Source organism: Lepidochelys olivacea (assembly GCF_965140295.1).
Source record: "Lepidochelys olivacea isolate rLepOli2 genome assembly, chromosome: 9".
NCBI classification, from domain to species: domain Eukaryota; kingdom Metazoa; phylum Chordata; order Testudines; family Cheloniidae; genus Lepidochelys; species Lepidochelys olivacea.
Genome location: NC_140419.1, coordinates 85,942,909 through 85,969,552, shown reverse-complemented (window position 1 = coordinate 85,969,552; position 26,644 = coordinate 85,942,909). Strand labels below are relative to the sequence as shown.

The 26,644-nt window shown below is 41.1% G+C and overlaps 1 protein-coding gene across 3 annotated transcripts in view; it reads left to right on the top strand.

Moving 5' to 3' along the window:
• Nucleotides 1–26,515, top strand: part of LOC311526241 (prefoldin subunit 3) — an 80,393-nt gene extending 53,878 nt beyond the window's left edge. Inside the window, exons 1-6 of one of the 3 annotated variants that reach the window (XM_084639080.1) lie at nucleotides 12,596–12,754; nucleotides 18,000–18,124; nucleotides 19,921–19,987; nucleotides 20,474–20,572; nucleotides 24,001–24,139; nucleotides 25,259–26,515. In XM_084639080.1, coding sequence (XP_084495206.1) covers nucleotides 12,662–12,754; nucleotides 18,000–18,124; nucleotides 19,921–19,987; nucleotides 20,474–20,572; nucleotides 24,001–24,139; nucleotides 25,259–25,329 — 594 coding nt within the window. In that variant the 5' untranslated portion in view covers nucleotides 12,596–12,661 and the 3' untranslated portion in view covers nucleotides 25,330–26,515. Of the gene's footprint in view, nucleotides 1–12,595; nucleotides 12,755–16,336; nucleotides 16,644–17,999; nucleotides 18,125–19,920; nucleotides 19,988–20,473; nucleotides 20,573–24,000; nucleotides 24,140–25,258 lie in introns of those variants that run through there. The other 2 variants (XM_084639081.1, XM_084639083.1) reach the window with 2 other exon arrangements.
• Nucleotides 26,516–26,644: the final 129 nt, after the last annotated feature.

Genomic DNA, 26,644 nt, shown 5'->3' with positions numbered 1-26,644 from the left:
GAGAATCCACCATTTACTCCAATTCAAACCAACAAGTGACCCATGGCCATTGGAGATATTTGCTAATAAGCAGTCCCATATGGGCCACTTGCCATTGTAGGCAACCTCATCATACCATCCCCCCATAAACTTATCAAGTTCATTCTTAAGACAAATTAAGTTTTTTGTTCCCACTGTTCCCCTTGGAAGGCTGTTCCAGAACTTCACTCCTCTGATGGTAAAAAATCTTTGTCTAATTTCATGCCTGAACTTATTGATGGCCAGTTTATATCCACTTGTTCTTATGCCAGCACTGGCCTTTAACTTAAATAACTACTCTCCCTCCCTAGTGTTTATCTCCAATGTATTTATAGAGAGCAATCATATCGCCCTTCATCCTTCATTTGGTTAGGCTAAACAAGCCAAGCTCCTTAAGTCTCCTCTTGTAAGGCAGGTTCTCCATTCCTCTGATCATCCTGGTAGCCCTTCTCTGCATCAGTTCCAGTTTGAATTCATATTTCTTAATGAAAACATGGGAGACCAGAATTGCACAAAGTATTCCAGATGAGGTCTCACCTTGTATAATGGCAATAACTCGTCCTTCTCTCTGTTGGAAATACCTTGCCTGACACACTTAGGATTGCATTAGCCTTTTTCACAGCCGTGTCACATTGCTGGCTCATAATCACCCTGTGATCAACCAGTACACCCTGGTCTTTCTCCTCCTCTGTACCTTCCAACTGATATGTGCCCAACTTATAGCAAATATTCTTGCTGTTAGCCCCAACGTGCATGACTTTGCACTATTAAATTTCATCCCATTTCTATTACAAATAAAATTGGTCCCAAGATGGATCCCTGTGGAACTCCAGTAACCACCTTTCAGCATGACCCATTGTAGTCTCCCTTTCAAACAGTTCCTTACCCTCCTTTTCAATTCTCATATTAATCTCATCTTCTCCAATTTAACTAATTTCCCATGTGGAACTGTATCAAATGCTTTACTAAAGTCCAGGTAGGTTAAATCTACTGCATTTCCTTTGTCCAGAAAATCAAGTATCTTCTCGAAGAAAGAGATCAGGTTGGTCTGGCACTATCCACCTCTGGTAAAACCATGTCATATTTTATCCCAGTTACAGTTTACCTCTGCCAGTAACTACTCTCTCTTTCAAAACTTGTTCTAAGTCCTTGTGTACAATTGAGGTCAAACTAATGGGCCTGTTGGTTCCCAGATCACTTTTTTGTCCTTTCTTAAATATAGATACCGTATTAGCAATTCTCCAGTCAGAGGGTACAACCCCTAATTGTATGGATTCATTAAAAATCCTTGCTATCGGGCTTTCAATTTCATGTGCCAGTTCCTTTAATATCCTTGGATGGATATTGTATGGGCCTCCCGGTTTGGTCCCATTAAGTTGTTTGAGTTTGGCTTCCACCTTGGATATGTCATTCCTACTTCCACCCTGCCACTGCCCCCAACCTTTTCACTGAAAACATAGGCAAAGTATTTGTTTAGGTGTTGGGCCACACCAAGGTTATCTTTAATCTCCCTTCCATCCTGAGTGCTTAGCGGTCCCACTTCATTTCGCCCTGTTTTCTTTTTATTTGTATGACTAAAGAACCTTTTATTATTTATTTTAATTTCCTTTGCAAGGTCCAGCTCTGCTTGGCTTTTGGCAGTTCTCACTTTCCCCCTACACTTTAACCTCCAAGAGGAAAGTTTCTTGCTGATCCATCCTTTCTTCCATTCCTTGTAGGCTTTCTGCTTTCTCTTAATAACTTGTTTGAGATGCTTGTTCATCCAGCTTGGTCTGCAACCCTTCCCTATGAATTTTTCCCCCTTGCTTGGTGTGACAGGTTGGATCACAGAAACCCCCTGGGAGCTGCCACCTGATGTGCCAAGACTACTTCTGCCCCTGCTTTCCTGCCCAGACAGCTTAGGACGTCAGTGCCCTGCCTGGTTTGAGCCAGACCCGCTAGCCTGCTGCAAACCCAGACCCAAGTCTGAACCATGTCGCCTAACAGCTGTAGGCTTAACTGAAAGCAGCTTACAAAAGTGTGCCTCTCTTTAACACTCAGATGCCCAACTCCCAATGGGGTCCAAACCCCAAATATATCTGTTTTAGCTTTATACAGGGTAAACTCATAAATTGTTCGCCCTCTATAACACTGATAGATATGCACAGCTGTTTGCCCCCCCCAAGTATTAATACATACTCTGAGTTACTCTGAGTATACATACTCAGAGTTAATTAATAAGTAAAAAGTGATTTTATTAAATACAGAAAGTGGAATTTAAGTGGTTCCAAGTAGTAACAGACAGAACAAAGTGAATTACCAAGCAAAATAAAATAAAACACGCCAGTCTGAGTCTAGTACAGTAATAAAAACTGAATACAGATAAAATCTCACCCTTAGAGATGTTTCAATAAGTTTCTTTCACAGACTGGAGCTGGACACCTTCCTAGTCTGGGCACAATCCTTTCCCCTGGTCCAGCCCTTGTTCCACCTCAGGTGATAGCTAGGGTTTTCCTCATGATGGCTGCCTCTCTTGTTCTGTTCCACTCACTTATATATCTTTTGCATAAGGCGGGAGTCCTTTGTCCCTCTGGGTTCCCACCCCTCCTCCTCAGTGGAAAAGCACCAGGTTAAAGATGGATTCCAGTTCAGGTGACATGATCACATGTCCTGTGAGACTCCCAGCCAGACTCACAGGAGGGCCTGCCTGCAAACAGCCATCCGCAGTCAATTGTCCTGGTTGATGGGAGCCATCAAGATTCCAAACCACCATTAATGGCCTACACTTTGCATAATTACAATAGGCCCTCAGAGTTATATTTAATATTTCTAGTTTCAAACACAAGAGTGATACATTTATATAAATAGGATGACCACACTCAGTAGATTATAAGCTTTGTAATGATACCTTACAAGAGACCTTTTGCATGAAGCATATTTTAGTTACATTATATTCACACATCAGCATACTTTAATAAAATCATATAGAGTGCAACATCACACTTGGGTGGCAGGCTTCAGATAGGTTTCAGAGTAACAGCCGTGTTAGTCTGTATTCGCAAAAAGAAAAGGAGTACTTGTGGCACCTTAGAGACCAACCAATTTATTTGAGCATGAGCTTTCGTGAGCTACAGCTCACTTCATCGGATGCATACCATGGAAACTGCAGAAGACTTTATATACACACAGAGAATATGAAACAATACCTCCTCCCACCCCACTGTCCTGCTGGTAATAGCTTATCTAACGTGATCATCAGGTTGAGCCATTTCCAGCACAAATCCAGGTTTTCTCACCCTCCACCCCCCATACAAATTCACTCTCCTGCTGGTGATAGTTATCTAGTTATGATAGATATCTCCTGCTGGTGATAGCCAGATAGTTTCTGCCTCTTTGACTTAAAGCAATTCCAAGCCTCCTCCACATTGAGATCCTTGAGTTCTTCAATCCAGTCCACTTCTCTAACAAATTCTCTTAACTTTTTAAAGCATGTATTTTGAAATCAAGAACCTTAGTTGCAGACCTATTTCTGTTTATCCTTCCATTTAGTTTAAACTAAATTAACTCATTATCACATAAACTATGGTTGTCCTTTACAACCAGTTCTTCTACGAGATCCTCACTACTTACCAATACTAAATCTAAAATGGCATCACCTCTCGTTGATTCGGTGACTGGTGAAGAAATCTGTCAACTATCACATCCAGGAACATCTGGCCCTATCATTATTAGTAGCACTTGTTCTCCAATCTGTATCTGGGAAATCTCCCATCATCACATTCCCACTGCTATTTATTTCATCAAAAATATTCTCTATCCATATCCAGATAGGCTCCTCAGGGTCTATAGCAGACCCCAAGCACTATACTAGTGGTTATAAAGATAACCTCTGTTACCTTTCTTCCCCAAAGTGATTTTAATCACAAGAAATTCTGTTTTATCCACTCCATCATTTCTAAGTTCTTTACAATCTACCTTGTCATTACAATACAATACTACTACTCCACCTTTTACTTGTCTTTCCTGAACAGCATATACCCTTCAATACTTGTATTGCAGTCATGACTACCATTCCACCATGACCCTGTTATCCCTACTATCCCGCCTGAACCAGTAGTTCTAGTTCCTTCATTTTGCTACCTATGCTCCTTGCACTGGTGCACAGACATCTTAGTTGTTTCTGCTTGGTTTCACCTAGATTCCTTTCCTGATTAGGTACAGTCATTTATCTGCCAGTATCGCCTGTTACTGTCAGTGGGATTGGCACTATCTTCTAGTTGTCCATTCTCTTACACTCCATTGTTCCTTTCTCCATTGCTGTGTCCTCTCTTACTTGATTTTTCCTCCTTCTCTCTATTAGAATCAGGTGTGGAGATTGAATGTGCATCTCCCCACTGTCCCCCCCAAATTCCTAGCTTAAAGCTCTTTTAATCAGTTGTGCCAACTTCTATCCCAGACGTCTGTTGCCCTCCCTGCTCATGTGGAGTCCCATCTCACGACAACAGTTCTCTGTCCATGAATGTCTCCCAGGAGTTGAACATCCCAAAGCCCTCTTTAGAGCATCCTTTGCCTGAGTCATCTATTGATCTTGTCTTGCCTTCATTATCCTCCACTAGGTAGAATCCCACTGAAGATCACCTGAGCCTCCATTTTTATTTAAGCATCTTCCCTAGCCTGGTGTAGCCTTCCTTGGTGCATCCCAACAAGAATCTAGCAGTTATAATTTGTCCTCATGTGAAGGGCAATCTGGATTCTTTCCTGCTCCCATGAGGATCCTCTTCAGCCTTCGGTCTACACTGTGTATCTTCGCTTCCAGCAGACCCTTCTGTTCTCTGAGGCTATGTCTACACTGGCAATTGAACAACAAAACTTTTGTCTTTCAGAGGTGTTTAAAAAACAAACAAACAAACAAACAAACAAACAAACCCTGAAAGACAAAAGTTTTGCCACAACAAGCGCTAGTGTGAACAGGAGAGCTCTCCTGCGGACAATGCAAATGCCACTCGTTGGGGGTGGAGGTTTTTTGTCGGCAAGAGAGCCAATAAACAGCGGCTACACTGCACAACTTTTAGCAGCACGTCTTTGGCGACGCAGCCACGTCACTAAAGGCTGTGTCACGTAGACATAGCCTGGGTCAGCTCTGGTGACAGGCCGGTCTGTTCTTATAGGGGGTCTCTAACACATAGACCTTCCTCTTCCCAGGGTTTGTGTGATTCTCTGGCCTTCCCCCTTCTGTTCTTTTTGGCTGCAAGTCTTCTTGTCTTCTGCTCATGTTTAAGTATCTATAGAAGTAGCCTGACTTTTGAGGAAGTCTGAGCCAGAAGGGTGCAGTATCTTTGCAAATCTACATACCTAAATATAGATGTAGGAGCCTCACTTTTTAAATTTTCTTCTTGCTTGCTTTAATCTCTCCCACTTTTCTTCATACTGTTCATGTTGCTTCTCCTTCACAAATGTGTCTGTGTCAGGGTTCCTTCCCCACTCTGAATGCTAGGGTACAGATGTGGGGACCTGCATGAAAAACCTCCTAAGCTTATCTTCACCAGCTTAGGTCAAAACTTCCCCAAGGTACAAAATATTCCACCCTTTGTCCATGGATTGGCCGCTACCACCACCAAACAAATACTGGTTACTGGGGAAGAGCTGTTTGGAAACGTCTTTCCCCCCAAAATACTTCCCAAAACCTTGCACTCCACTTCCTGGACAAGGTTTGGTAAAAAGCATCACCAATTTGCCTAGGTGACTACAGACCCAGACCCTTGGATCTTAAGAACAATGAACAATCCTCCCAACACTTGCACCCCCCCTTTCCTGGGAAATGTTGGATAAAAAGCCTCACCAATTTGCATAGGTGACTACAGACCCAAACCCTTGGATCTGAGAACAATGAAAAAGCATTCAGTTTTCTTACAAGAAGACTTTTAATAGAAATAGAAGTAAATAGAAGTAAAGAAATCACCTCTGTAAAATCAGGATGGTAAATACCTTACAGGGTAATTAGAGTCAAAACATAGAGAACCCCTCTAGGCAAAAACCTTAAGTTACAAAAAAGATACATAGACAGAAATAGTTATTCTATTCAGCACAATTCTTTTCTCAGCCATTTAAAGAAATCATAATCTAATGCATACCTAGCTAGATTATTTACTAAAAGTTCTAAGACTTCATTCCTGGTCTATCCCCGGCAAAGACAGCATAAAGACAGACCCTTTGTTTCTCTCCCTCCTCCCAGCTTTTGAAAGTATCTTGTCTCCTCATTGGTCATTTTGGTCAGGTGCCAGCGAGGTTACCTTTAGCTTCTTAACCCTTTACAGGTGAGAGGAGTTTTCCCTTGGCCAGGAGGGATTTCAAAGGGGTTTACCCTTCCCTTTATATTTATGACAGTCTGTATCTCTGCCTTTACCCACCGCAGCCCCATTTGTCTGTTTTGCCTTATCTGTGGCTTCTTTCATTCTATCTCATCCTCTGCTTGCTAAAATACACTCTAGTCCCTCTGCATTGTGAGGCTGCTTAGGATGTTCTAGGTTACCCTTATTAATCCATCCATTAACCTGAGGAGTCAGAGAAAAATACACCCTCTTGATCTGGCTTGCATAGCTGCATGCCACCCAGTGAGACAAAGCAATTCACTACCATTCTGTTGGGAACAATTCCTGGCTAACTGATGTTCATTGATGCAAAGGCACCCAGCTACCTCCCTTGTACATCACAAAGGAAAGATGCATGTCGCTATGGAAACTAAAAAGGAAGGGCACCAGCTATGGAGCATACTTATGTATAACAACAGAAACATTCAGTGTGCAAAACAAATGCCTGGGCAGTAAGGGCTCAGACTCCCATGATTAAGCAACGGAAAGCATAAGTGATAACAGGATGGCATAAGAGGGCAAGGAATTTTGGAACCAACTTTCAGACCTACACTTCTGAGTGTAATTAATAAAAGGAAGTGCCCAAGTATCCATGATTTGATAACAAAGAAATAAAAATACTGACTTAAAAATTGCTAATGAGCATTATTAGGGACTGAGGGGGTTTTTTGGTGTGCGCGTGTGGTGGGGAAGGTCCTGGCTAAGGAGAGAACTATTATGGGAATACTAATCAAGCTACAGCAATCTCTGACTGTTCAGTTCCCCCCTCTCAAAGTAGTATGAAGAGATAACAGTATCATTTTCATAAGCCTGATAGGTTAGTTAATCCTCAAACAAGTAATTGCAAAGGAAATAAAATGTGGAGAAAGCACAAAGCTAACGGAAGTGATGAGTCTACTCAAAGCTGTGAGGAGACTGTTCAGGGCCTTGTGCAAGTACAGTTTGGAGTTAAGAGCATCATAACATTGCTGTGATTATATCCAACAGAATGTGATAAATGCAAAATTTCCCAATGAAATAACAGATTGGACTCAAGTTTATCAAGCCCAGGGCCTTTAGATTTCACCCTCTATCTTAACCTTTCTCCCTTTCACTGGCATATTTAGGTACATTTAATACTGGGTGTGGTGTGCCATAATAATGAACAAACATGTTTGATTTCACGTTCAAATTTGACATTTAAGTCATATAGAAATAGTATTAAAAGGCCTGAGTTCTACCTATATTCAGCTTCCACTGTTTCCAACATTAGTGGCCCTATTTTTGGCAGGTTTGATAAGGCCCCATTAAATCTGTATGAGCTGTTAGTTGGTCATCACTTTGATATCAAAGCTGCATCTCCTAACAGGCTTTCAACTGATGCATGAGCTTACCTTAGCAAGCAAAACCAGTTAGTCAACTGTAAACTCATTTGCTGCATGCTGGAACAGGGACTGTCTTTTGGTTCTTTGTTTGCACAGCACCTAGCACAGTGGGGTCCTGGTTCAAGACAGACTCTTAAGCAATATAAATAATAAACCCAGCCATATAATAGTAGCAGAACTGTACCTCTGTAATGCTATTATGGCTCTTAATAGCAACAATATGGTTGACTTTTTATTCAATCTTTTTAATTTCTTTTGCAATGAGTAGAAAACAAATTTGTGAGGTTTCAGCTCCCTACCTAACATCAAAGAGAAAAACCAAGATTTGATCAATAAAACTTTGCATCCAGTGAGAACTGGCTGAATGCAGGGAAGTTCTGCAGGGGTCATGGGAAGAGTGAGAGAATTCTTTCCCCACAGCCCACCATGTGCTATGTTAAGAACAGTTGCTCTGCAAGCAACTGCAGCCAGGATCCACCCAACCAAGTGTCACGGCCAATATGAGGGACCCTAATTAGTCCCCGCCCTTTCTATGGGAAGTATTAGCCAATCAGCTCTGTTGCCAATCACCTTCAAATTTCCTGTGCATGCAGCCTGTCCGAGAGTACTTGCAAAGTTCAACTGCAATAGCATAGTAGGGCACCAGGCTTTTTTGCCTCCATGTTCAGACCTTCCATGTAAGACCATATGGGTTGTTCTATGCTCTCTGGTTGGGGAAAGCAGATTTGCCCCCAGTGTTTGCAACTGAATTAGTGGATGTTACTTGTATGTAATTGGTATCCACCCCACACTGGCCTTTAAGGGGTTAATAAAGCCCGAAGGAGGCTGCAAGAAAAGCAGCCAATAGGAGAGGAGCTGTGAGGAGCAGCCAATCAGGGCCTAGCAGGACCATATAAGAAGAGCTGCTGGACAGAGCAGATTCAGTAGCTTCCTGGAGCTCAAGGAGGAAGGACTGGCTGCTTTTCAGGCAGAAGAAAGTTAGCACTCTGGACAGAGCAGTGTTGGGGTGTGAGAGAGAGCTGCTGGTTGCTAAGCCTAGTATGCTGAGGTAAGGGTGAAGAAGATGCTGGAATTGTAGGGAAGTGGTCTGGGGAAATGCACTGAGAAGTTGAAGGGGATGCAGTATGTGGCTGTTATCTACAGGGTCCCTGGGCTAGGATCTGGAGTAGGAAGTGGCTGAACAGTTAGACTGTAGTGCTGGCCTCCAGAAGTGGGGAGCACAGATTGTGGCACAGCTGGAGGGCTGTGTCATGAAGAGGATGCTGCAATCCTTAGTGATGTGGATCCAGGAGCAGAAGTGGTGGTGGACAAGACACCTCTAGGAGAGGGTGTATCAACTTGATCCCTAAGATGACCAGCAGGTTGTGCTAGTGTGATGAATGGAGCCCTGTCACACTGCAGTAGAGGAATATCACTTCTATGGGATTTAGGAACTCTTTTTGATGGGTATATTCTCCATGTGTGTAGCTTCCAAAGCTCAGGCCTCCTGAACCACTTAAGTGGTACTGGAATAGTGAGCTGCCACCATGTGGCACCCAGAAGCACCCAGAAATGGTGCTTTCTGCCCCATACCACTGCTAACACTACTAGTATGGCAATTGAATCATGTTTCCTGAATTCCAAAGGAGGTTCCTCCCAATGTCTCCTGGGAGGGCAGCCATGTGGAGAACTCACTGAGCAACTTCATGGGGGGAGTGGGGTGCTGATGCAGAAAAACACATCTATAGACAAAAGGGCAAGTTGCAGGCAAGGAAATAATCATTTTTATGGAATTACTGAAGTCTTAGGTAGCATCTTGACAAAGAGGTAAATTTGGATTAAAGCATAACTGTATTTTTATATATAAAATATGATTATGCTTTAATCCAAATTTACCTCTGCCATAAATATAAAGGGAGGGGTAACCAACAAGGCAAAGTTTGTAACTTGGGGAAGTTTTTTAACCTAAGTTGGTAAGAATAAGCTTAGGGGGTCTTTCATGGGGGTCCCCACATCTGTACCCTTGACTTCAGAGTGGGGAAGGAACCTTAACAACCTCTTTATAGGGATTTGACTAGCTACTGATTATAAAAATGTGGGGTTTTTTTGGGAGGGAGGGGAGAGGCTTTTTAAAATTGTATCCTGGCATTCCCAGTAATTGCCAGACTGTCAGAATTCCTTTTTGACTAGCAATCTCCCCACGAGGGGGTTCCTAGAATTGAAATATAAAGGTCAAATAACATGTGGTTTTCAATTATTACAGAAGAGTACAAAAAATAAAGTGAGCTCTAATTTTTTTTAAAAAATGACAAATTTTAGCTTGACTGACTGGAGCTTCAAGTCCACCTAACAATTACAATTGGAACAAATTTTTATAATTTTGAAGTATAAAAATAAATTATGGGTGCAGTATGTTAGAGTCAATGCAGAGAAAGAGTTATAGTACTCAGCAAGTAGTATGCATTAGTTACTACCTCAAATTTCTGCTATTTCTTGACTGGTTGAAAATACATACAATAATGGATCAAAGCCCCAGCTACATCAAAGACCAAATTTTGATCTATGAACAACTGTGACAGCTGTGCCACCTTAGACAGTGCAGATCACAAAACCCAGATGAAGCTTCTGGGAGCTGCAGATAAAGCATTCTCAGTTGAAGGGATCTGGTTATGGAATAATCTCGCAGAGGAGATCACGGGAAGCTAGAGTCTGACCACTTGTGTGAAACACTGCAAACTTTCTCTTTGAGAGAGCCTCGCCACCATAAGTGACACTCACAATACAAACACCCCCTTTATTCCCAAACTCCTACCACTTCCAAGTAGAATTTTGATTCCCAGAGAGGGAAAAATGCCAGAAACCCCATGAATTCCACTGACTTTTGCTATTGATTTCACATGGAAGGTAGGGATGTAAATATCCATTTAAAAAGTTAACTGTTTAAACAATATAATTGTAATAGTTTAATCGGTTAACCAATTAAAGGGAGAGGGGTTGGGGTCGATGGGCTAGGGCTGCTCTGGCTGGCTGGGGTCAGTGCAGCTGGGGCTGCTCTGAGTGGCTGGCTAGGGTTGCTCTGGCTGGACCTGGGTTTGGGGGTTAACTGTTAGGGGCAGTTAAGACTAATGCTTACCGGTTAACCATTTATTATTTTACATCCCTAATGGAAGGCGCTCAAGATCTCTAATCTATGGTGATGGGCAGCAGTATAAAACCCTATCATAGACAGATAAAATGTACATGCTGGATATGATTAACAATGCTAATTTAAGCCCTGAAGCCTTGTTTTGCAAGGAGTGACATTCCTGTAAAAAGAACGCAATCCTTTTCATAAAAAACTGGAGATCCTTCTTCCAACATGGATGAAGAAGCGCTTTGTGGAAAGAGGTCCAGTTATTTATTTTAGAGAGCCAACACATAATGCAAATCTTCTTCATTAAGGTCCTCAGTTCCTCATGCTCCTTATTCAAAACAAGGTTCACAGCACACACAAAAATAAAAAAACAGCTTTTAAAGAGTAGCTGGGCTGGGCCTGTTAACAAAATATAGTAATGCATATCCGCTGGAGGCACAGCTATGTTAAAGAAGAATTTTCCCAAGAATTAATACAACAGTCTATGGTGACAGCCATCAAACCTCAAATAGGTTGTCAAGCATCTACAACCCTGAAGGCTGGTGATGTGGGAAGCACTTTACTTGACACATTTCCCCTTTCCCACCTGAACCCAGCAATAATAATCCAAAAGATGGTAATGGAGGAGAACAGCAGAGAGATGAGCACCCAGGAGAGATGGGAGGTGGAAGTCGGGAGAGAGGAGTTCAATGGCACCATCAGCAGAGCCCTTGATGCTCCTTACAGAGCCCTGTACTAGAGCCCTGCAGCAGGCCTGTGATCCTACAGGACCCATTACCATAATAGTGGGGTATGGGGGAGGTAAAATGCTATTTGTTGCAGGTGGAATTGGGTGGGCAAAAAAACCCCAGACCACAGGTGCTGACTTACCAATGTGCAGGGGGTGCTCAATCCCTGGCTCTGCAGCAGGCCCTGCCCCCACCCCGCCCTTCCCCCAGGGCCCTGCCCCCACCCCACCTCTTCCCACCCTGTTCTGCCACTTACCCCGAGTGGGCCGTGCCCTCACTCCTCCCCCCTCCTATACCTGCATGCGATGAAACAGCTGATGGCGGGAGTCGTGGGGAGAGGGGAAGGTCGGACTGGCAGGGCCGGCAGGCGGGAGGCGCTGTCGGGAAGAGGGGAACTGATGTGGGGGTTGCTGATGAGTGCTCAGCACCCACTTTTTCCCCGTGGGTGCTCCAGCCCCAGAGCACCCCCAGAGTTGGCGCCTGTGCCCCAGAATGCAATAATTAAATCATAGAATATCCAGGTTGGAAGGGACCTCAGGAGGTCATCTAGTCCAACCCCCAAATTAGTGGGGAAACACTCTATCTCTCGCCAGTCTGTCATACATATGAGTTCGGCAACGTAAAGCGAGTTGTTCCAACATTTCGGTGTCCGAGGTGGCTAGGAAGGAGACACAGTCCTGTGCAGGGCTCTGCGCTGTACCATATTTTCCATGGAGGCCGCACAGGCAGGGAGACAGCCCCTCCCTGGCTGGCAACCCAGCAGTGGGGGAGCAAGGAGAGAGCAGGCGGCTGGGATCAAACCACTCCCCGCGTTCCCTCTGCAGCCCCCTACAGCGGCAGCGCCCCCAGCTCCGACTCCTCGCACTCTCCCAGCCCACCGCTGCGCCACGCCCACTAGCACGCACCTACCCCGCCCACTCAGCTAAGCCCCACCCCTCTCCGGTCCCACCCTCCCCTGTCAGTCAAAGCGCTGCAGCCAATGGGCGCGAAGGGGAGGTGGGTTTCACGCTGACGCAGTGACGTAGGAATCGTGTGGCGCGGCGGAGGCAGGCCGCGCGGACGCAGGGCACGCAGCGCCGTCGGTTCCCCAAGATGGCGGCGGCCACCAGCGGCGAGATTTGTTGCGGCGAGGCGCCCGCGGGCGGAAAACGGGGCCACCTGGGCATCCCCGAGGCCGTGTTCGTGGTGAGAGCCGCTCCCGGCCCGCTAGGGGGGCAGCGGGCGGAGCCGAGCCGGCGGCGCCGTCGTGAGGGAGATGGGCCCGGGTCCGGGTCCGGTCCCGGGGTGGGAAGGCGGCACCTCGCCCATCCCTTCGGCCACGCCCCGGGGTCCCTGCCAGGGCGTGGTTGGCTCTCCCCCCACCTGCGGCTCGGGACGGGGGGGTCCTGGGGGTGGCCCGCAGCTCCCCCGGCCTCGCGGGCTTCTTTTGCGCTGGGGCGCTGCTGGGCCCCGTTTGCGTGCGGCGGGGGTAGGGGTTGGTGATGAGCAGGGAGGCTGCGCTCGGCGGGGTCGGGAGGGTCGCTCCTGCTGTAGCCGCCCGCTCGGCGCGGGCCTTGGTCAGGGCGCGGGTCCTGCTCCCCCGGCTGCGCTGATCGCGGGCTGGGCTGCTGTGACTCACACCCGCAGTGGTGGGGGGCGCTTTGCGGGGCTGGGAGGTAACCCTCGTGGATGCAGTTCTGGATTCAGCGCTGTCGCAACCTAGGTCGTGTCATCTGTGTGCCCCAGACTCGGATACTAATGCAGTTTATGGTGGATGTGAGTGTGCGTGTAGGGAGTGGGTCGGTATCCGAAATCTGAGGTTTTCTTTTGTGTAAAGTTCTGTGAGGTCAAACTGAGCAGACTAGATAGAGTCTTGTATCGTACAACTCAGTGATCCCTGGTTAGCCTATTGTCATCTGCATCCAAAGCAACAATACTCGGTGCGAAATGCTCTGTCTTTATCTATCTGAAACCTTGCTTTCCCTTAAGGTGTCTTGATATCTCCAGAGCTCTTGGGGAAAACTGGTGTTGTCCTGTACAGAGAAATTATTTTGACTCTAAGGTGGTGAGCCATCTTTTTTCCTCTTGGAAAATTAAACAGCATCACATATCTTTGAAACAAAGTGTGCTTTTTTGCTATATTGAATTTCCTTCAAAAGTCTGAGGGGGGGAAAAATAAATCTGCACTATGATCAACTTGCCTTGATGACAGAGTTTAGACTGAAAACTGACATGACCACTGACTATATGTTGTTTAGATTAGTCAGTATACTAACGAACTTGTAAAGGCAACCCGGTATTTAAAAAAGGAAAAGTGAGTTTGAAAAACTTTACTGGAAGGACGGAATATTGTGTATTGTGATGTTGTTATAGGACGTTTTTTAATAAATTTAAAATCATTTTAGGAAGAAAGAAGTTGCATTAATGGCTCCGAGAAGCATGCTGTCTAGTTAGGTGTCTAGTCTTCAAGAGTGGCCACTACTAAATGTTTCACAGAAAATTGCTAGAATCCCTGTAATGGATATTTATTTACAGAATAATCTACTTATTTGGGAAGCTTCTAGTCAGTTAATACTTGCGACCCAAAGCATGAGGGTTTATATTTATCATATATAGTTCTGTATAATTTTACTATGAATGTCCTTTGTATCCATACAAATGGCTAATCCTTTTTGACGTCTAAGACTGAGTTTGATATTGGGGCAAAAAGATTCACATGCATTTTATTTTTAAGTTTTAAACTTACCTTTCAAATTAATTGTCTATCCTCTCATTCTTGTGTTTTGAGAAACTTTGTTTATTAACAGGAATGCCTGAATGACCTTCTTTACCATTCATTAAATTAAGTCATGTTCCTTCTTATTCACATCCCTTTTAAAGTAAGCAGTGAGCTCTTTTCCATCTCTCCTCATATAGAGCTCTTCCCATGCCTCTAATCATTTTCCTTACCCCTTCGATTTTTTTTATACATTTTGCAGCATGGGCAGAACTGAACACTGGTCAGGATTTTCAAAGGTGACTTTAGGTGCTCAGTTTGACACTTCTTAAGTGTGACTTGATTTTCAGAAAGTGCTGAGAAGTTGGGTGCACAATCACTCAACAGTTTAAAAATTGTTGGCTGTTATTCAAGAGAAGGTAGTCCATCAACTTGTATAAAGGCAATACAATTTCAGAATTATTTCACGAACTAGTTCTTTCTATAGCTTGAGCATAAGCTTTCGTGAGCTACAGCTCACTTCATCGGATGCATGAGCTGTAGCTCACGAAAGCTTATGCTCAAATAAATTGGTTAGTCTCTAAGGTGCCACAAGTCCTCCTTTTCTTTTTGCGAATACAGACTAACACAGCTGCTACTCTGAAACCTTTCTATAGCTTATCATTTTGGTGTTTTGACTGCTACTGCACGTTGAACAGAAGTTTTTATTGAGCTGTCGGTGATGACCTCTAGATCTCTTCTTGAGTGCTGTAGTTAATTTGAAACCCAGAATGTGTATATATTTTAAGTTATTTTCCCCCATGTTATTGCCTTGCGTTTTCTAGCAATAAATTTCATTTGCCATTATCTATTCAACTATCTAGCATTTAAGAAGAGACAAGCTTCTGAGATTCACGGAGCTTTTTTCAGACCTAAGGAAGAGCTCCAGGAAACTCGAAAGCTTGTCCCTTCCACCAACAGAAATTGGTCCAATAAAAAGATATTACCTTGCCTATCTTGTATTTCTTATGTCCTAAACAATGTCATTGGAAAACCTTAAACTATGTTGCTGTTTCTCTTGTCTCCCATTCCAATATTAATGAGAATATTAAACACCCCAGTATGGACCCTTAGGGTATATTTCATTATACGACCTCTATGCCATGATTACTTAGTTTAGGTTCCTTTAATCCTTACTACTTCTTGATGAGGGATTTTGTGAAAGACTTCTTGAAAGTCCAAATCCGTTATGTTCATCGGCTCTTTCCCCCAATATCTTGTTGCTTCACCAGAGAACTCTAGGAGACTGAAGAATCATGACTTTGTCCTCTACAGAAGCCATGCTGATCTGACTATTATATTATGTGAATTTAGGTGTTTTATAATTCTTGAATTATTGCCATCAATTCACTTGGCAGTAAAGTAAGGTTTACAATATCCAGGATCATTCTTGCAGCTTGCTAGTGTCTAGTCCTCTGGCATAGTAGCTGATCTTAATGAGAGATTGCATATTTTGTTAGTAACTTTTCCACCTCCTTCTTGAGTTTCTTCAGAACTCCTGAATGAGTGCTATTGATCCTATTGACTCGTTGCTGTATAATTTGTTCAGCTCATTCTCTTTTGACACTTCAGTCTCTGAAAGAGTCTCCTTTTTATTACTTGAAGAGTAGTCAAGGTAGATATTGCTATGTAGTCTCTTAATTCTTTGCTTCTATTTTGACTTTTAGCTTTGTGTACCAGATCAAAAGTAGTGATTAGGTTTTACAAAGATTAAAAAGTTATGTTTCTCAGTGTGGGAAACTGACCTTTTCACATACATCTACTGCTCTTACTTACAGTGTGATGCTACAGTACTTGGAAATTGATATTAACTTGGTACAGAAGGGATCTGGAGATATTTTTCCAAATGAATGAGGTTTCAAGTCTCATTGTATTACAAGTAGTTTTTAATGGTGTTCCATTGGGGGTGCCGTCTTGAGTCTTTCCTGTTTTATGGCTATTCTTATTGTGAATTCTTCTTCTAATGATATATTCTTGAAGTGCCTTGAAATTATTGATGCGTCTGCAGTGTCTGGCAGACCATCTCATGTAGGCAACCAATTCTCTGATGTGTCGGTTGATTGAAAAGTGTTAATGAAGGTGTTGGTGACTTTGTACACCGTTGAGAATGTTGTGTATGAATCCGTGTCTAAAAAGAGATTGATTCAGTATGGAGTATGTCACTCCTGTTCAATAGATATGTTGGTAATGATGATAAATGCACACGCTTTTTGACTTGACTGAACGTATAACACCTCATTGCCAATTAAAAGACCATCAGAGCCAAATTGTAACACAGTAGGGGACTGTTCGACAACTGGAAAAACGATGATCATATTTTGTCATCTTCAGAAGGAGAAGGTAAGATGCCTTTAGTGAGCTGCTGAAATTCGCAAGTGAAAGTGAAAGTAAGAGTAAGCACTAGCACAGTTAATGCAGCCCCATGAGTTGGGTGCCACAGCTGGAATCTCTTTGTAAACTATTTACCTGAGAAAGCTGCTTGAAGTCTGTTGTGGGGTTTTGTGAAACAGTTTTACAAGTTGGTCCTAATACACTTTTGCAAGCTGTCTTCCAGAGGCAGGAAGGAATTAGTTAAGTTAAGGAATTAGTCTGGGAAGATGAAGTTTTTGTGATTATAGATCATGCTTATATGGTGCCTTGCATCCAAAAGGTGCTACATAAATAGAGTCTTTGAAATGCAGTCTCTTGACTCCCAGTCTAGTGTCTTGTCCATGAGACTTTGTAGATTATGTATCGGGAGGCAGCAATGTGAACTCCTACTTCAGATGAAGCTTGGAATTCACGTTTGGTTGTTGGCTCTATGCTGAGAAAGCAGGTTGACTGCACTTGCCTATTTGGGCAAGTGCACAGTGAGTCTCCATAGCCCAAGGGGATTTATGCTGTCAGTGGCATAGTAAACTATAATAAAACCAACCTGCCTATTTAAATAAATATCACTGCAATAAAGCACCATAAACATACACAGTCTATATTAATGGAATTGTTGGGGGTTTTTGCATTAGTAAAAAATGGAAGCCTCTAGATATAAAAGAGTAAATTGAGAAAGGGCCTTTTTTTTTTTTTTTTGGTCATCTAGCAGGATATATGTATAAACAAACTCTGTCAAACCAATAGCTTGTGAATGAACTGTAATCACATTTCTTTAACATGAATGTCACTACTTTCCTGACAAAATACTCAGTAAGAAATCTAAAAGTAGTGGCCCTAGAAAGATTAATTCTTTGTATTGCAAAAGTGCGTAGAAGTCCCAACAAAGATCATGGCCCTTTTGCCCTAGGCACTTTATTTATATATAGTAAGATGGTCTCTGTCCCAAAGAGCTTACAATTTGAATAGCCAAAGAGTGTGAAAAGGAAGTATGATCTGTATTTTATAGATGGGGAAACTGAAATACAAAGAGGTTATGTGATACTACACTTTCGAATGGAAAAGAAGATACAATTTCATGTTGCATGTGGCTGAAACTGTAAGGTATATGCACCAACAACTCTAGCATTGTGAAATAGCTTCTGTGTCCACTGGACATGATCTAGGTTCTAGGCAAGCAAAGCTCTGAGTGATGTGTCAAGGGAAAATAACGATTGAAGGTATAAAATCACTTTTAGTGCAAAATAACTTTTGTCTACCTAATCTTTCTGATCACATAATTAGATCTTGGGTTTCTGTAAAATTCTTAATTTTATCTTTTTCTTAAAGGAGGATGTAGATTCTTTTATGAAACAGCCTGGAAATGAAACTGCAGATGTAGTGCTTAAGAAGCTGGATGAACAATATCAGAAATATAAATTTATGGAACTTAACCTTGCTCAGAAGAAAAGGAGGTGAGTTAAATTTTTTTTTCAAAGTTTGGAAATTGAAAAAAAGATTTCAAAAAAAGGTTATATTTTGTTTAGTATTTCCAACTGCCTTAAGAAGTGACGGGAAGTATTAGCAGTGCCAATAATGCAGTAAATTTAGAAAGGTGCAACTCCACGTTTTTTTTCCCCACAGACTGATCAGCAGTGTCAGTAAGCCTGAGTTTATAGCTTGATAGACTTTAAGGCCAGAAATGACTACTCTGACTGTCTAGTCTGACCGCCTGCATAAAGACAGGTCATAAAATTTCACCAAGGCACTTTTACACCAAGCTAGTAACTTTTGTTTACTTTTTATTTTTATATAAAATATAAACACATAATAAAACAAAACATATATAAATATAGGCTCAAGATATAAATAGCATAAATATAACAAAATTTAACATTCATTGTTTGCAAAACCTGGAAAAAGCAAAGAAAAAACCCCAAACCTGCAGAGGTCATGCAAGGCATCAGTTATTAAAGTGACTAAATAGATAAGTGAGAACATAACCTACAAGTGTCGGGACTAGCATATACTAAACTGCAAAAGTATGCAATAGTTTCATGTATGATCAGACATCCTCAATTTTTCCAAGTGTTTCTATTACAGTCATTTTTTCCATTAATACAATAGTAGAGGGTTCCCTATGCCAGTCTGTATATGAGGGAGGAATTGCAGATTTCCCATTTTTTCAAAATAAGTCTTGTGGTCACTAAAATAGTTACTGCAGTCCATTTCTTAATGTTAACTGGTAGTACCAACTCATCCAGCACCCTTAAAATTCATAAGCTTGGAGAAAGAAAGAGAGCATCACTTCGTTTTTGAGAGCGCACTGACTATGGTGTTTCAGAACACATGCATTTTTTGACAGGTATAGAGAATGTGTGAAAACCCATAACTTCTGCTTTAGCAAGTTATCTTTTTAGAAAGACATCAAGTCTTGATTTAAATACTTTCACAACTTTTTGGTGTTACTAAAATGAAATAAGATGCCCTAGGATCTGGGAACTGCATTGTGGCAGCTTGGCTGCCCAGTTGCTTGTGAACCTAAAGAGTTGACTGAAATTGAAATGATTGTCAGATCCACTGCTCCCTGCCACTGAATAGCACTGTGAACTGACCAGGCTTTATTAATTTTACTCAGCTGCTACTTTTGGAGAAAGCTGTGAGCAATAACAGAGGCAGATACTGGGGCTTGCTTTTATTGAGGGGGATCCTTATCTATGAATAACTCCACTGCCTGCCTTTGCAGCCAACCTGGCAAGCTGCTGTGGAGTCTGGGTTGCCAAAGAGATGGAGGCACGAGTGGGGGAGCTGGCAGTAAACCAAGCAAGTTTCTATTAAAGGATTTGCCTAAATTGCCACATTCCCGCAGAACTTTTCAATTTTGATTAATCAGCATTTTCTGATGAATGTTCCATGAGAAAATTTCTGACCAGCTCTAATTTTAATTCTTCGCTCAGAGTAACATGCTTGTGCCATCAGAATTTGCCTTGTATTCATTGTATTGATTAGAATGTTGGAACATGCCAGGTACATCCAGCCTCCCTAGTTAAGTGTACTTGCTAGATATCTTATATATTCAGAAGTGAAGTATTTGTGTTAAATTCTAGGCCTAATTATGACTTTAATAGCTGATTAAAATGAATAGAGAAGGTCTGTAGAACTTGAGTTTCTAAAATTAAAAAGAAAAGATTGGATTATGTAATAGCTAATTGTTTGGGGAATCTTATCTGTATGTGCAAAATACTAAATTATGATTCTTGTTAATTCACAGGCTAAAAAGTCAGATTCCTGAAATTAAACAGACATTAGACATTTTAAAATATATGCAGAAGAAAAAGGTAAACTATTTTGATTATTTAATGGGGTATGAATAAATAAAGCTAACAGCTTTTCCATACTAGCAGAAAACATTTCAATAAATGTTTTGGAGAGCATACATAATTCGCTTTTATAAGTTACAGTGGAATTATTCTTAAGGCATATAACTTTATTTACTAGCTTTCAGAAAGTTAACATTCCCGCTGTAAACTTCACTTTTAATAGCTGCAAATGATGCACTAAGCTTGGGCTCCATGGACTGTTAGTCTTTGTAGCCATTTCTAATTTGTGTATAAAATCACCACCTTATAACACGCTGTTCTCAAATTTGGGGTTTTAACTTCTATTTTGAAGTAAAAGTTTACAGTAGTCCCCCGAAAGTTGAATAGTCACATATTACTTTTAAAAAAAAAGCTGAAAAGTGTGTTCTTTACTCTAGTTTCTGTATGCTGTCTTAACCATTTGCAATGCAAGTAGCAACTTCAAGTTCTGTGATCTATCTTAAGGAATCCACAAACCCAATGGAGACCAGATTTTTATTGGCAGATAACCTCTACTGTAAAGCATCAGTTCCTCCTACGGATAAAGTCTGTTTGTGGTTGGGGGTAAGTAACTACAGAATGCCTCTAAAATATTTTTAAATAATTGTTTATCTCTACCACTCAGCAGGACAAAATTCTGTGCAATCATTGAGTTTAATGGAATTGTATGAAGTATAAGGAAAGTTAAGTACCTGGTGTAATTTCTAAAAGTATAATTATGGTCAGAACTAGAAAAACAGCACATTTAGGTGATCAAGTAATTGGTCCCTACTCCAGCCTCCAGTGGGAGTTCAGTGCAAAAAGGTCTTCATGGAATAGTAGGTACTAGATTCTGGACAAGTAACTTGCATAACTATAGTCTTAATTTACAAGACACCACAAGGCTAAGAAAATGCTGTAAAATTTTTAGTGCAATAATTTATGCAATTATACGCTGAAGGGAGACACTGTGGTGTTTGTTTTTGAAAAGCAGTGTCTTTGTTTCTTTTCCCATCTCTTCCATTTCTAACTTATGCCTTACCACTTGTAAGCTCTTTGGAGTATGGACAGGTTTTTTGTTCTGTGTTTATACAGCATCTAGCTCAATGGGGTTTTGGTTCATGACTGGGGCTCATAGTCACTATGGTAATACAAATTAATATTGCAGTAATAGACATTTTAAAAATATCTGAGAGAACCCTTTAGATTCAACTTTGGGTCTGAAAATCAAGCTGTATTCTTTTTGGCTTTTGCATCAGTAATTAAGATTCTTCAGCTACCCCTGTGCAGCCCCATTGTCTTTGACTTGGCACAGCTTAGCTAAGTTCCAGGTGGAGGGCCGACTGGTATGTCAAAGCACAAACCAGAACAGACTCCAACTCTCTCTCCTCCCTAGCTGTTGGCTCTGCAGGGGTAACGGGAGTCCCAAGTAGTGACACACTTTTTCGAGGGGTAAAGTCAAATGGGCTAAAACTGTTAAGGAAGAAGCTGGCATTTTTATATGGTGACTTTTTCTAACCATAATTGTACATTTTCAGTTTGCTTTTTCTTACTTTATGTATAATGACCAACAACTGTCAATAAATTCGGAGCTGTGAATATTTATCTCGCAATCTTGTTGATTATGTTTGCAGCAGAACATGATGTAGCTAGTCTGCAGTTTACATTGACTCTGCTGCTTGCAACAATAAAAACTGCTTTGTCTGTGAAGTAAACCTTACAGGGCAATTTCAACATGTTAGGGACTTAATTTAATCCGTTTTATTTAACGCTCACACTTTTTTCTGATGAGCCATAAATTCCGATCTGGCTTTTCTTTAAGATTAAATTAATCAGAATGATTGATTATAGGTATTTCATTATTGCACTGTGGTTCAGAATACCACTCCACCACTGCCTTGAAGGCACATGCCCAGTAAAACAGTTTGTTTTGACAATTAGGTCTGTTAATATTTTTCTATTTGTCTTCTGTATGTTTAGCCATATATAGCCTCTTACTACCCTATTCACGAAGTATCTACATTGTATTTCAAATGAGGAAAGGATTTGTCTTGTATCTTACATATTTATAGGGCACTTATCAACTTTGTATCTAAGCCCAGATAACGGCTTGGCTGGGTCAAAGGCTTTAAACAAAAGAGACCTCTAAGTACTTAAGCGATATCAAGCAGGGATATTCTGTGTTCATACCTTTCCTTAACTGCAAAGATAACTAACTTACTAATGTTTATTTTGAGACCACTAAGTCCCTGAACTCCCCATGCCAGAGCTGAGTCTCCCGGTTAGGGCAAAAACATGGTCTGCACACAGAGCTATATGATGCTCTCTTACTCAAGTTATCTGCACAAAGGCACTCTTAGTATGGAATAAGAGTGTCCACGGGGGCAGTTAGTGCACACTAGCTATTTTAGGCTTTATCCTTATGAAGACAAGCACTTAGTGAGGGCTTGAAGTACGGAAGTTTTGGAAACGTTTAGAACTTCATTCCAACCTGAGCATCCTTTATTAAATGTCAGCTTTTCTGAAGGATTTCTCCCTGGTCCCCATCAGTGTAAGAGCCTGCCTGCAGAATTCATATAGCTTTGGCTCCATGAAAGCTGTTGCGGGCTTTTGTGTGTGGTGTATTCACATTCATTTACAACTGTCAAAATATGGGGCCAGTGGCTTTTTTGCATTGAATATTTGTTGCCATTAACTTGTATTCACACACAGATAAACCTGCCACAAAAAATTAGTCATGCTAACAATGCATTTTATGACAGGTTTTATGCGGTTTTTGGGCATGCCTTGACCTTACTGCCTCCTCATGGCTTACAGCATATATTGGTTTGTATTGGGCTGTGTATGCTTTGTTTCTAATTGCTTTCTTGAAAAGTTAAGGCTTTCTTTGTCAAGGAAAAAATAATTAGTGCATCCTCGGTCTCATGGAGGCTACCTGTAGGAGTTGTTATTCCAGAGTCATAAGAAGTAACATACAGTGATCCAAACCAATGCTAACATGTTTTTCTGTGGAATGTTTGCTCAATGTTGGTGGTTCCTTTTTTTGCCCCACAATCCTTCAAGAATGTATGTTAATGTTGTCTTCCACTATTTAGTGCCAACCTGCCATTTATGCCTTTGAAAATCACTCCCAGAATTAATTTAATAGTCTGGAAGATAGAAGAGCTCTGTTATATCTCTAACTCTGATTCTGTGAAATTCCACTGAATCACAATGCACTTGACAACTGATGCTAGTTGCTACATAGATGTGAAATTGTAAGCACCGATCTCCAAATAAAGAAAATAATGTTGAAAAACTGTATATAACTCTTACTCAGTACTCACAAAGGACAAAACTCCTCTGGGTCTTCAGCACCTTCACTTGACATTGTTGGTCTTTCGACAGGGGGACTCATGCACCGAGAGAACAACGTATTAGTGATAAGATCTGCCATGTATATGTCAAAAAAGAATTTTGTCCTAAATTGCGTCAGATGGTTTTGTTGATTTGTTGTTGGGGGATACTAGGGTAAGAGCATTCTGCTGTTGAATCTGGATGTTTCCAGAAGACTTTATTAAAAGTAGTATATTTTTAACATTTTAAAGATATTTTGGAGAAACTCTTGCTGAGGGAGCCCTCTTCCATTTTGAAAAGGAATGTTAGAATTGTGTTAATTAAAATGTATGTAATTCTGAAAACACTAAAGTCTTGCTTTTGTTTTTGACTGCTGTCCACAAATGCAGCAAGCATCCATTTGTTGCTTAAAATGACATGGGGAGAAATATTTGCAAGCCTTTTGTGGGTTTTACTTAAATACTGAGGTGATAAAGGCCACACATAGGTCCCTGCATTGCACTTCCTTTTTGTTTACATGGCTAGCTTTGGTGTATATCTGTGAGTGTCTGTCTACATAGTAGGTTAGAATCAGTCTGAAACATTTGTAACATTCCCCTTGGAAAGAGTTAATGTTTTCTTTAAGATGTTCAACCTAGAGTAAAAGCTATATTAAAATTAAATATCTTTTCTTTTAGGCCAATGTGATGCTTGAATATGATATTGATGAAGCCCAGGCTCTGTTAGAAAAGAATTTGTCTACAGCCACAAGAAATCTTGAGTCTCTAGAGGAAGACCTGGATTTTCTTAGAGATCAGTTCACCACCACAGAAGTTAGTATCCTTTTGGAGGGGAAAAAAAAAACTTTTAATTTAAACACTGGTACAAATTTTTCTCACCTTTCCACAGATAAATATATTTTTAGAAAGAGAAATGTGTTATTCAGCTCTGTTTATTTGCTTTCCCTAACCAGAGTAGTGGATGGAGGATTAGCAAGTAGCTGTCTTGAATGGTAATGGTGGACTTTGTGTCTCAAATTCTGAGCAAGGGAAGGGACAGTTTAATGTAACACAGCTAGTCCCTGTTGGAATTCCATCTCTTAACAGACAGAGCTGGAAAATGGGCTACGAATGCAACTTGTTGTGATGGGCACTGCAGTTCTAAGTGGGTAACTTGAGGACATAGACTAGTACTTAGAGTTGGTAGCCAATTGGATTTATTGACGCTTCAGAGCAAAATGGTTCCTTGGCACAACTCTGGATAGTACACAAGTGGTGGTCTTTGTGTTCTCCACCAGCAGAATACCTAATTCAACTGCCACCTTGATGCTCTTGTGAGCAAGAAAGCCAGTGCTGGAACCATGTTAACGAACCTCTCTGGGGAGTCTTGATAGTATCACATTCATTTTGCATTATGTTTTTGGATTGTCTGCTTCAAACCTGCCTTTAGCAATGAGCACAGATTATTTACCTAGTTGAAGACTGATACTTTAGCTATTTATTAGTACTGGAGGGGAGCTATTAGGGTTTCAAATGTTGCCAATGTTAAAGGACATTCAGTGCTGAATAAAGTCATGAATGGCTGAAATAGGTAAACGTGGCAACCAAAAAGGGATAAGTTGCAACTGGAAGCAGTTTTAGCTTTGGCACATAGGAGTGGAAGTAAATATGAAGGGAGAAATGTATGTGCAAAAAATATGTAATTGTTAGCATGTAGATCCTCTGAACAGGGGAGTGACCATGAGTAGTGACCATGTATAGCTGCCTTGTCAGTTGTCACAATTTCCACAGCATCAAGGTTCTGCACTGCAGTCAACTGTTCTGTTAATCGGTTTCTATATTGTCTGTCATGCATCAGTGAAACAAGCAAGATTAACTTGGATTGAACATACATGGGTGGTTCTGCAATTAGTTATCTCTTTTTGCATTATAGCAGCTTCCTTAACTATACCCTCAGATATGGCTAGAGTTTATAATTGGGACGTAAAGAGAAGAAACAAGGATGACCCTTCCAAAAACAAAGCATAGTTCTAACAATTTTAAATGTGCTTACGATTTCCAAATATTTTTATTTTAAACACCCCCAAAATTCATCCTTAAGGGACTGAGTTAAGTTAATCATTTCGATAAATGATAAAATATATAAAATCAGTAATAATGGTGAGCGCCATTTTATTTATTTGTAAACTCACAATTTGGTTTCATGCATGCTTCATGAAATTATGAATTATTTGAAAGGATACCACATGATCCAACAAAGGACATAGCATTTTTGACCAGTTCAATCTCTTTGTCATAAGTAAATTCTTTACCTGAAGGTTTGTCTAAAAATGTGAGGTGCATGTATGAAATTGAGTTTAGGACATTTTATAAGGTTATTGTAATGTAAGGGTTTACTTGTTTCATGTTTGCTGATGTGTTGTATACACTTGATGAGGTTAAAAATAACTTGAGGGTGGGGAAGACATGTGGCTGATATTTTAGCAAACAGAGAAAATACAGTGAAATCCTGGGTTTTGTTTCTTAGTCAACTACTGCTTTGGCAACATCAACCTATAAGCATTCCCAGAGATCCACTTTGGATAAACTTGATTTTAATCACGTTTGGGTTAGCCAACTGATAGCTACTGAATTTTCTGCACTTTACATACAACAGTTCATGATCTGTCTTCAGAATAGAACAATTCATGGATTTCATTCAATAAACAGCACAAGCTATGTCAAGACTGCACATCGTCTCACCCCAGGCCCCGTTCACATACACGCACACTGTTTATCTTTGCAAATATATAGAACTAGGACTTCAAAATGCTAATATCCTATAATACAAGAAAATCCCCACTTACAGCCCTGAGACAAGAAGATGACTAGTTCAAATGTCTTAACACTTTTGCAAAGCCTCCTAGGTGAAACCTGTATTAAATATGGACGGTCTGTTTGAGCACAGCTTCTGTTGTAAACAGGCTGAATATTTTTTTCAGTTATAATGAAGCCTCACAAGATTGTTGCCTTTACCTCTGCAGTTTCCTCCTAAAACAAAATGCACACATGGTGGTGAAATTAGTGGTTAGTATTTACACTGCTGAGTGACTGGTAATACAGGTTTTGCTAGAAAATAAATGCAAATGTTAACTGTTCTATCTTCATGTAATAAACAATATACCTGTAAAGTTTTTGTACTTTTATTTCATGATATTAAAATAGTGAAACTCAACACTTGTGGCAAACATCTCTTCTGTGAATCTTTCTTTTTCAGTGTAAGATTACAAGTCTTGCACCTAAACTCGTATAACTCTTCAGTCCCTTGGAGGGGGAAGAGAAACTTGGGTGAAGCAACAGGTAA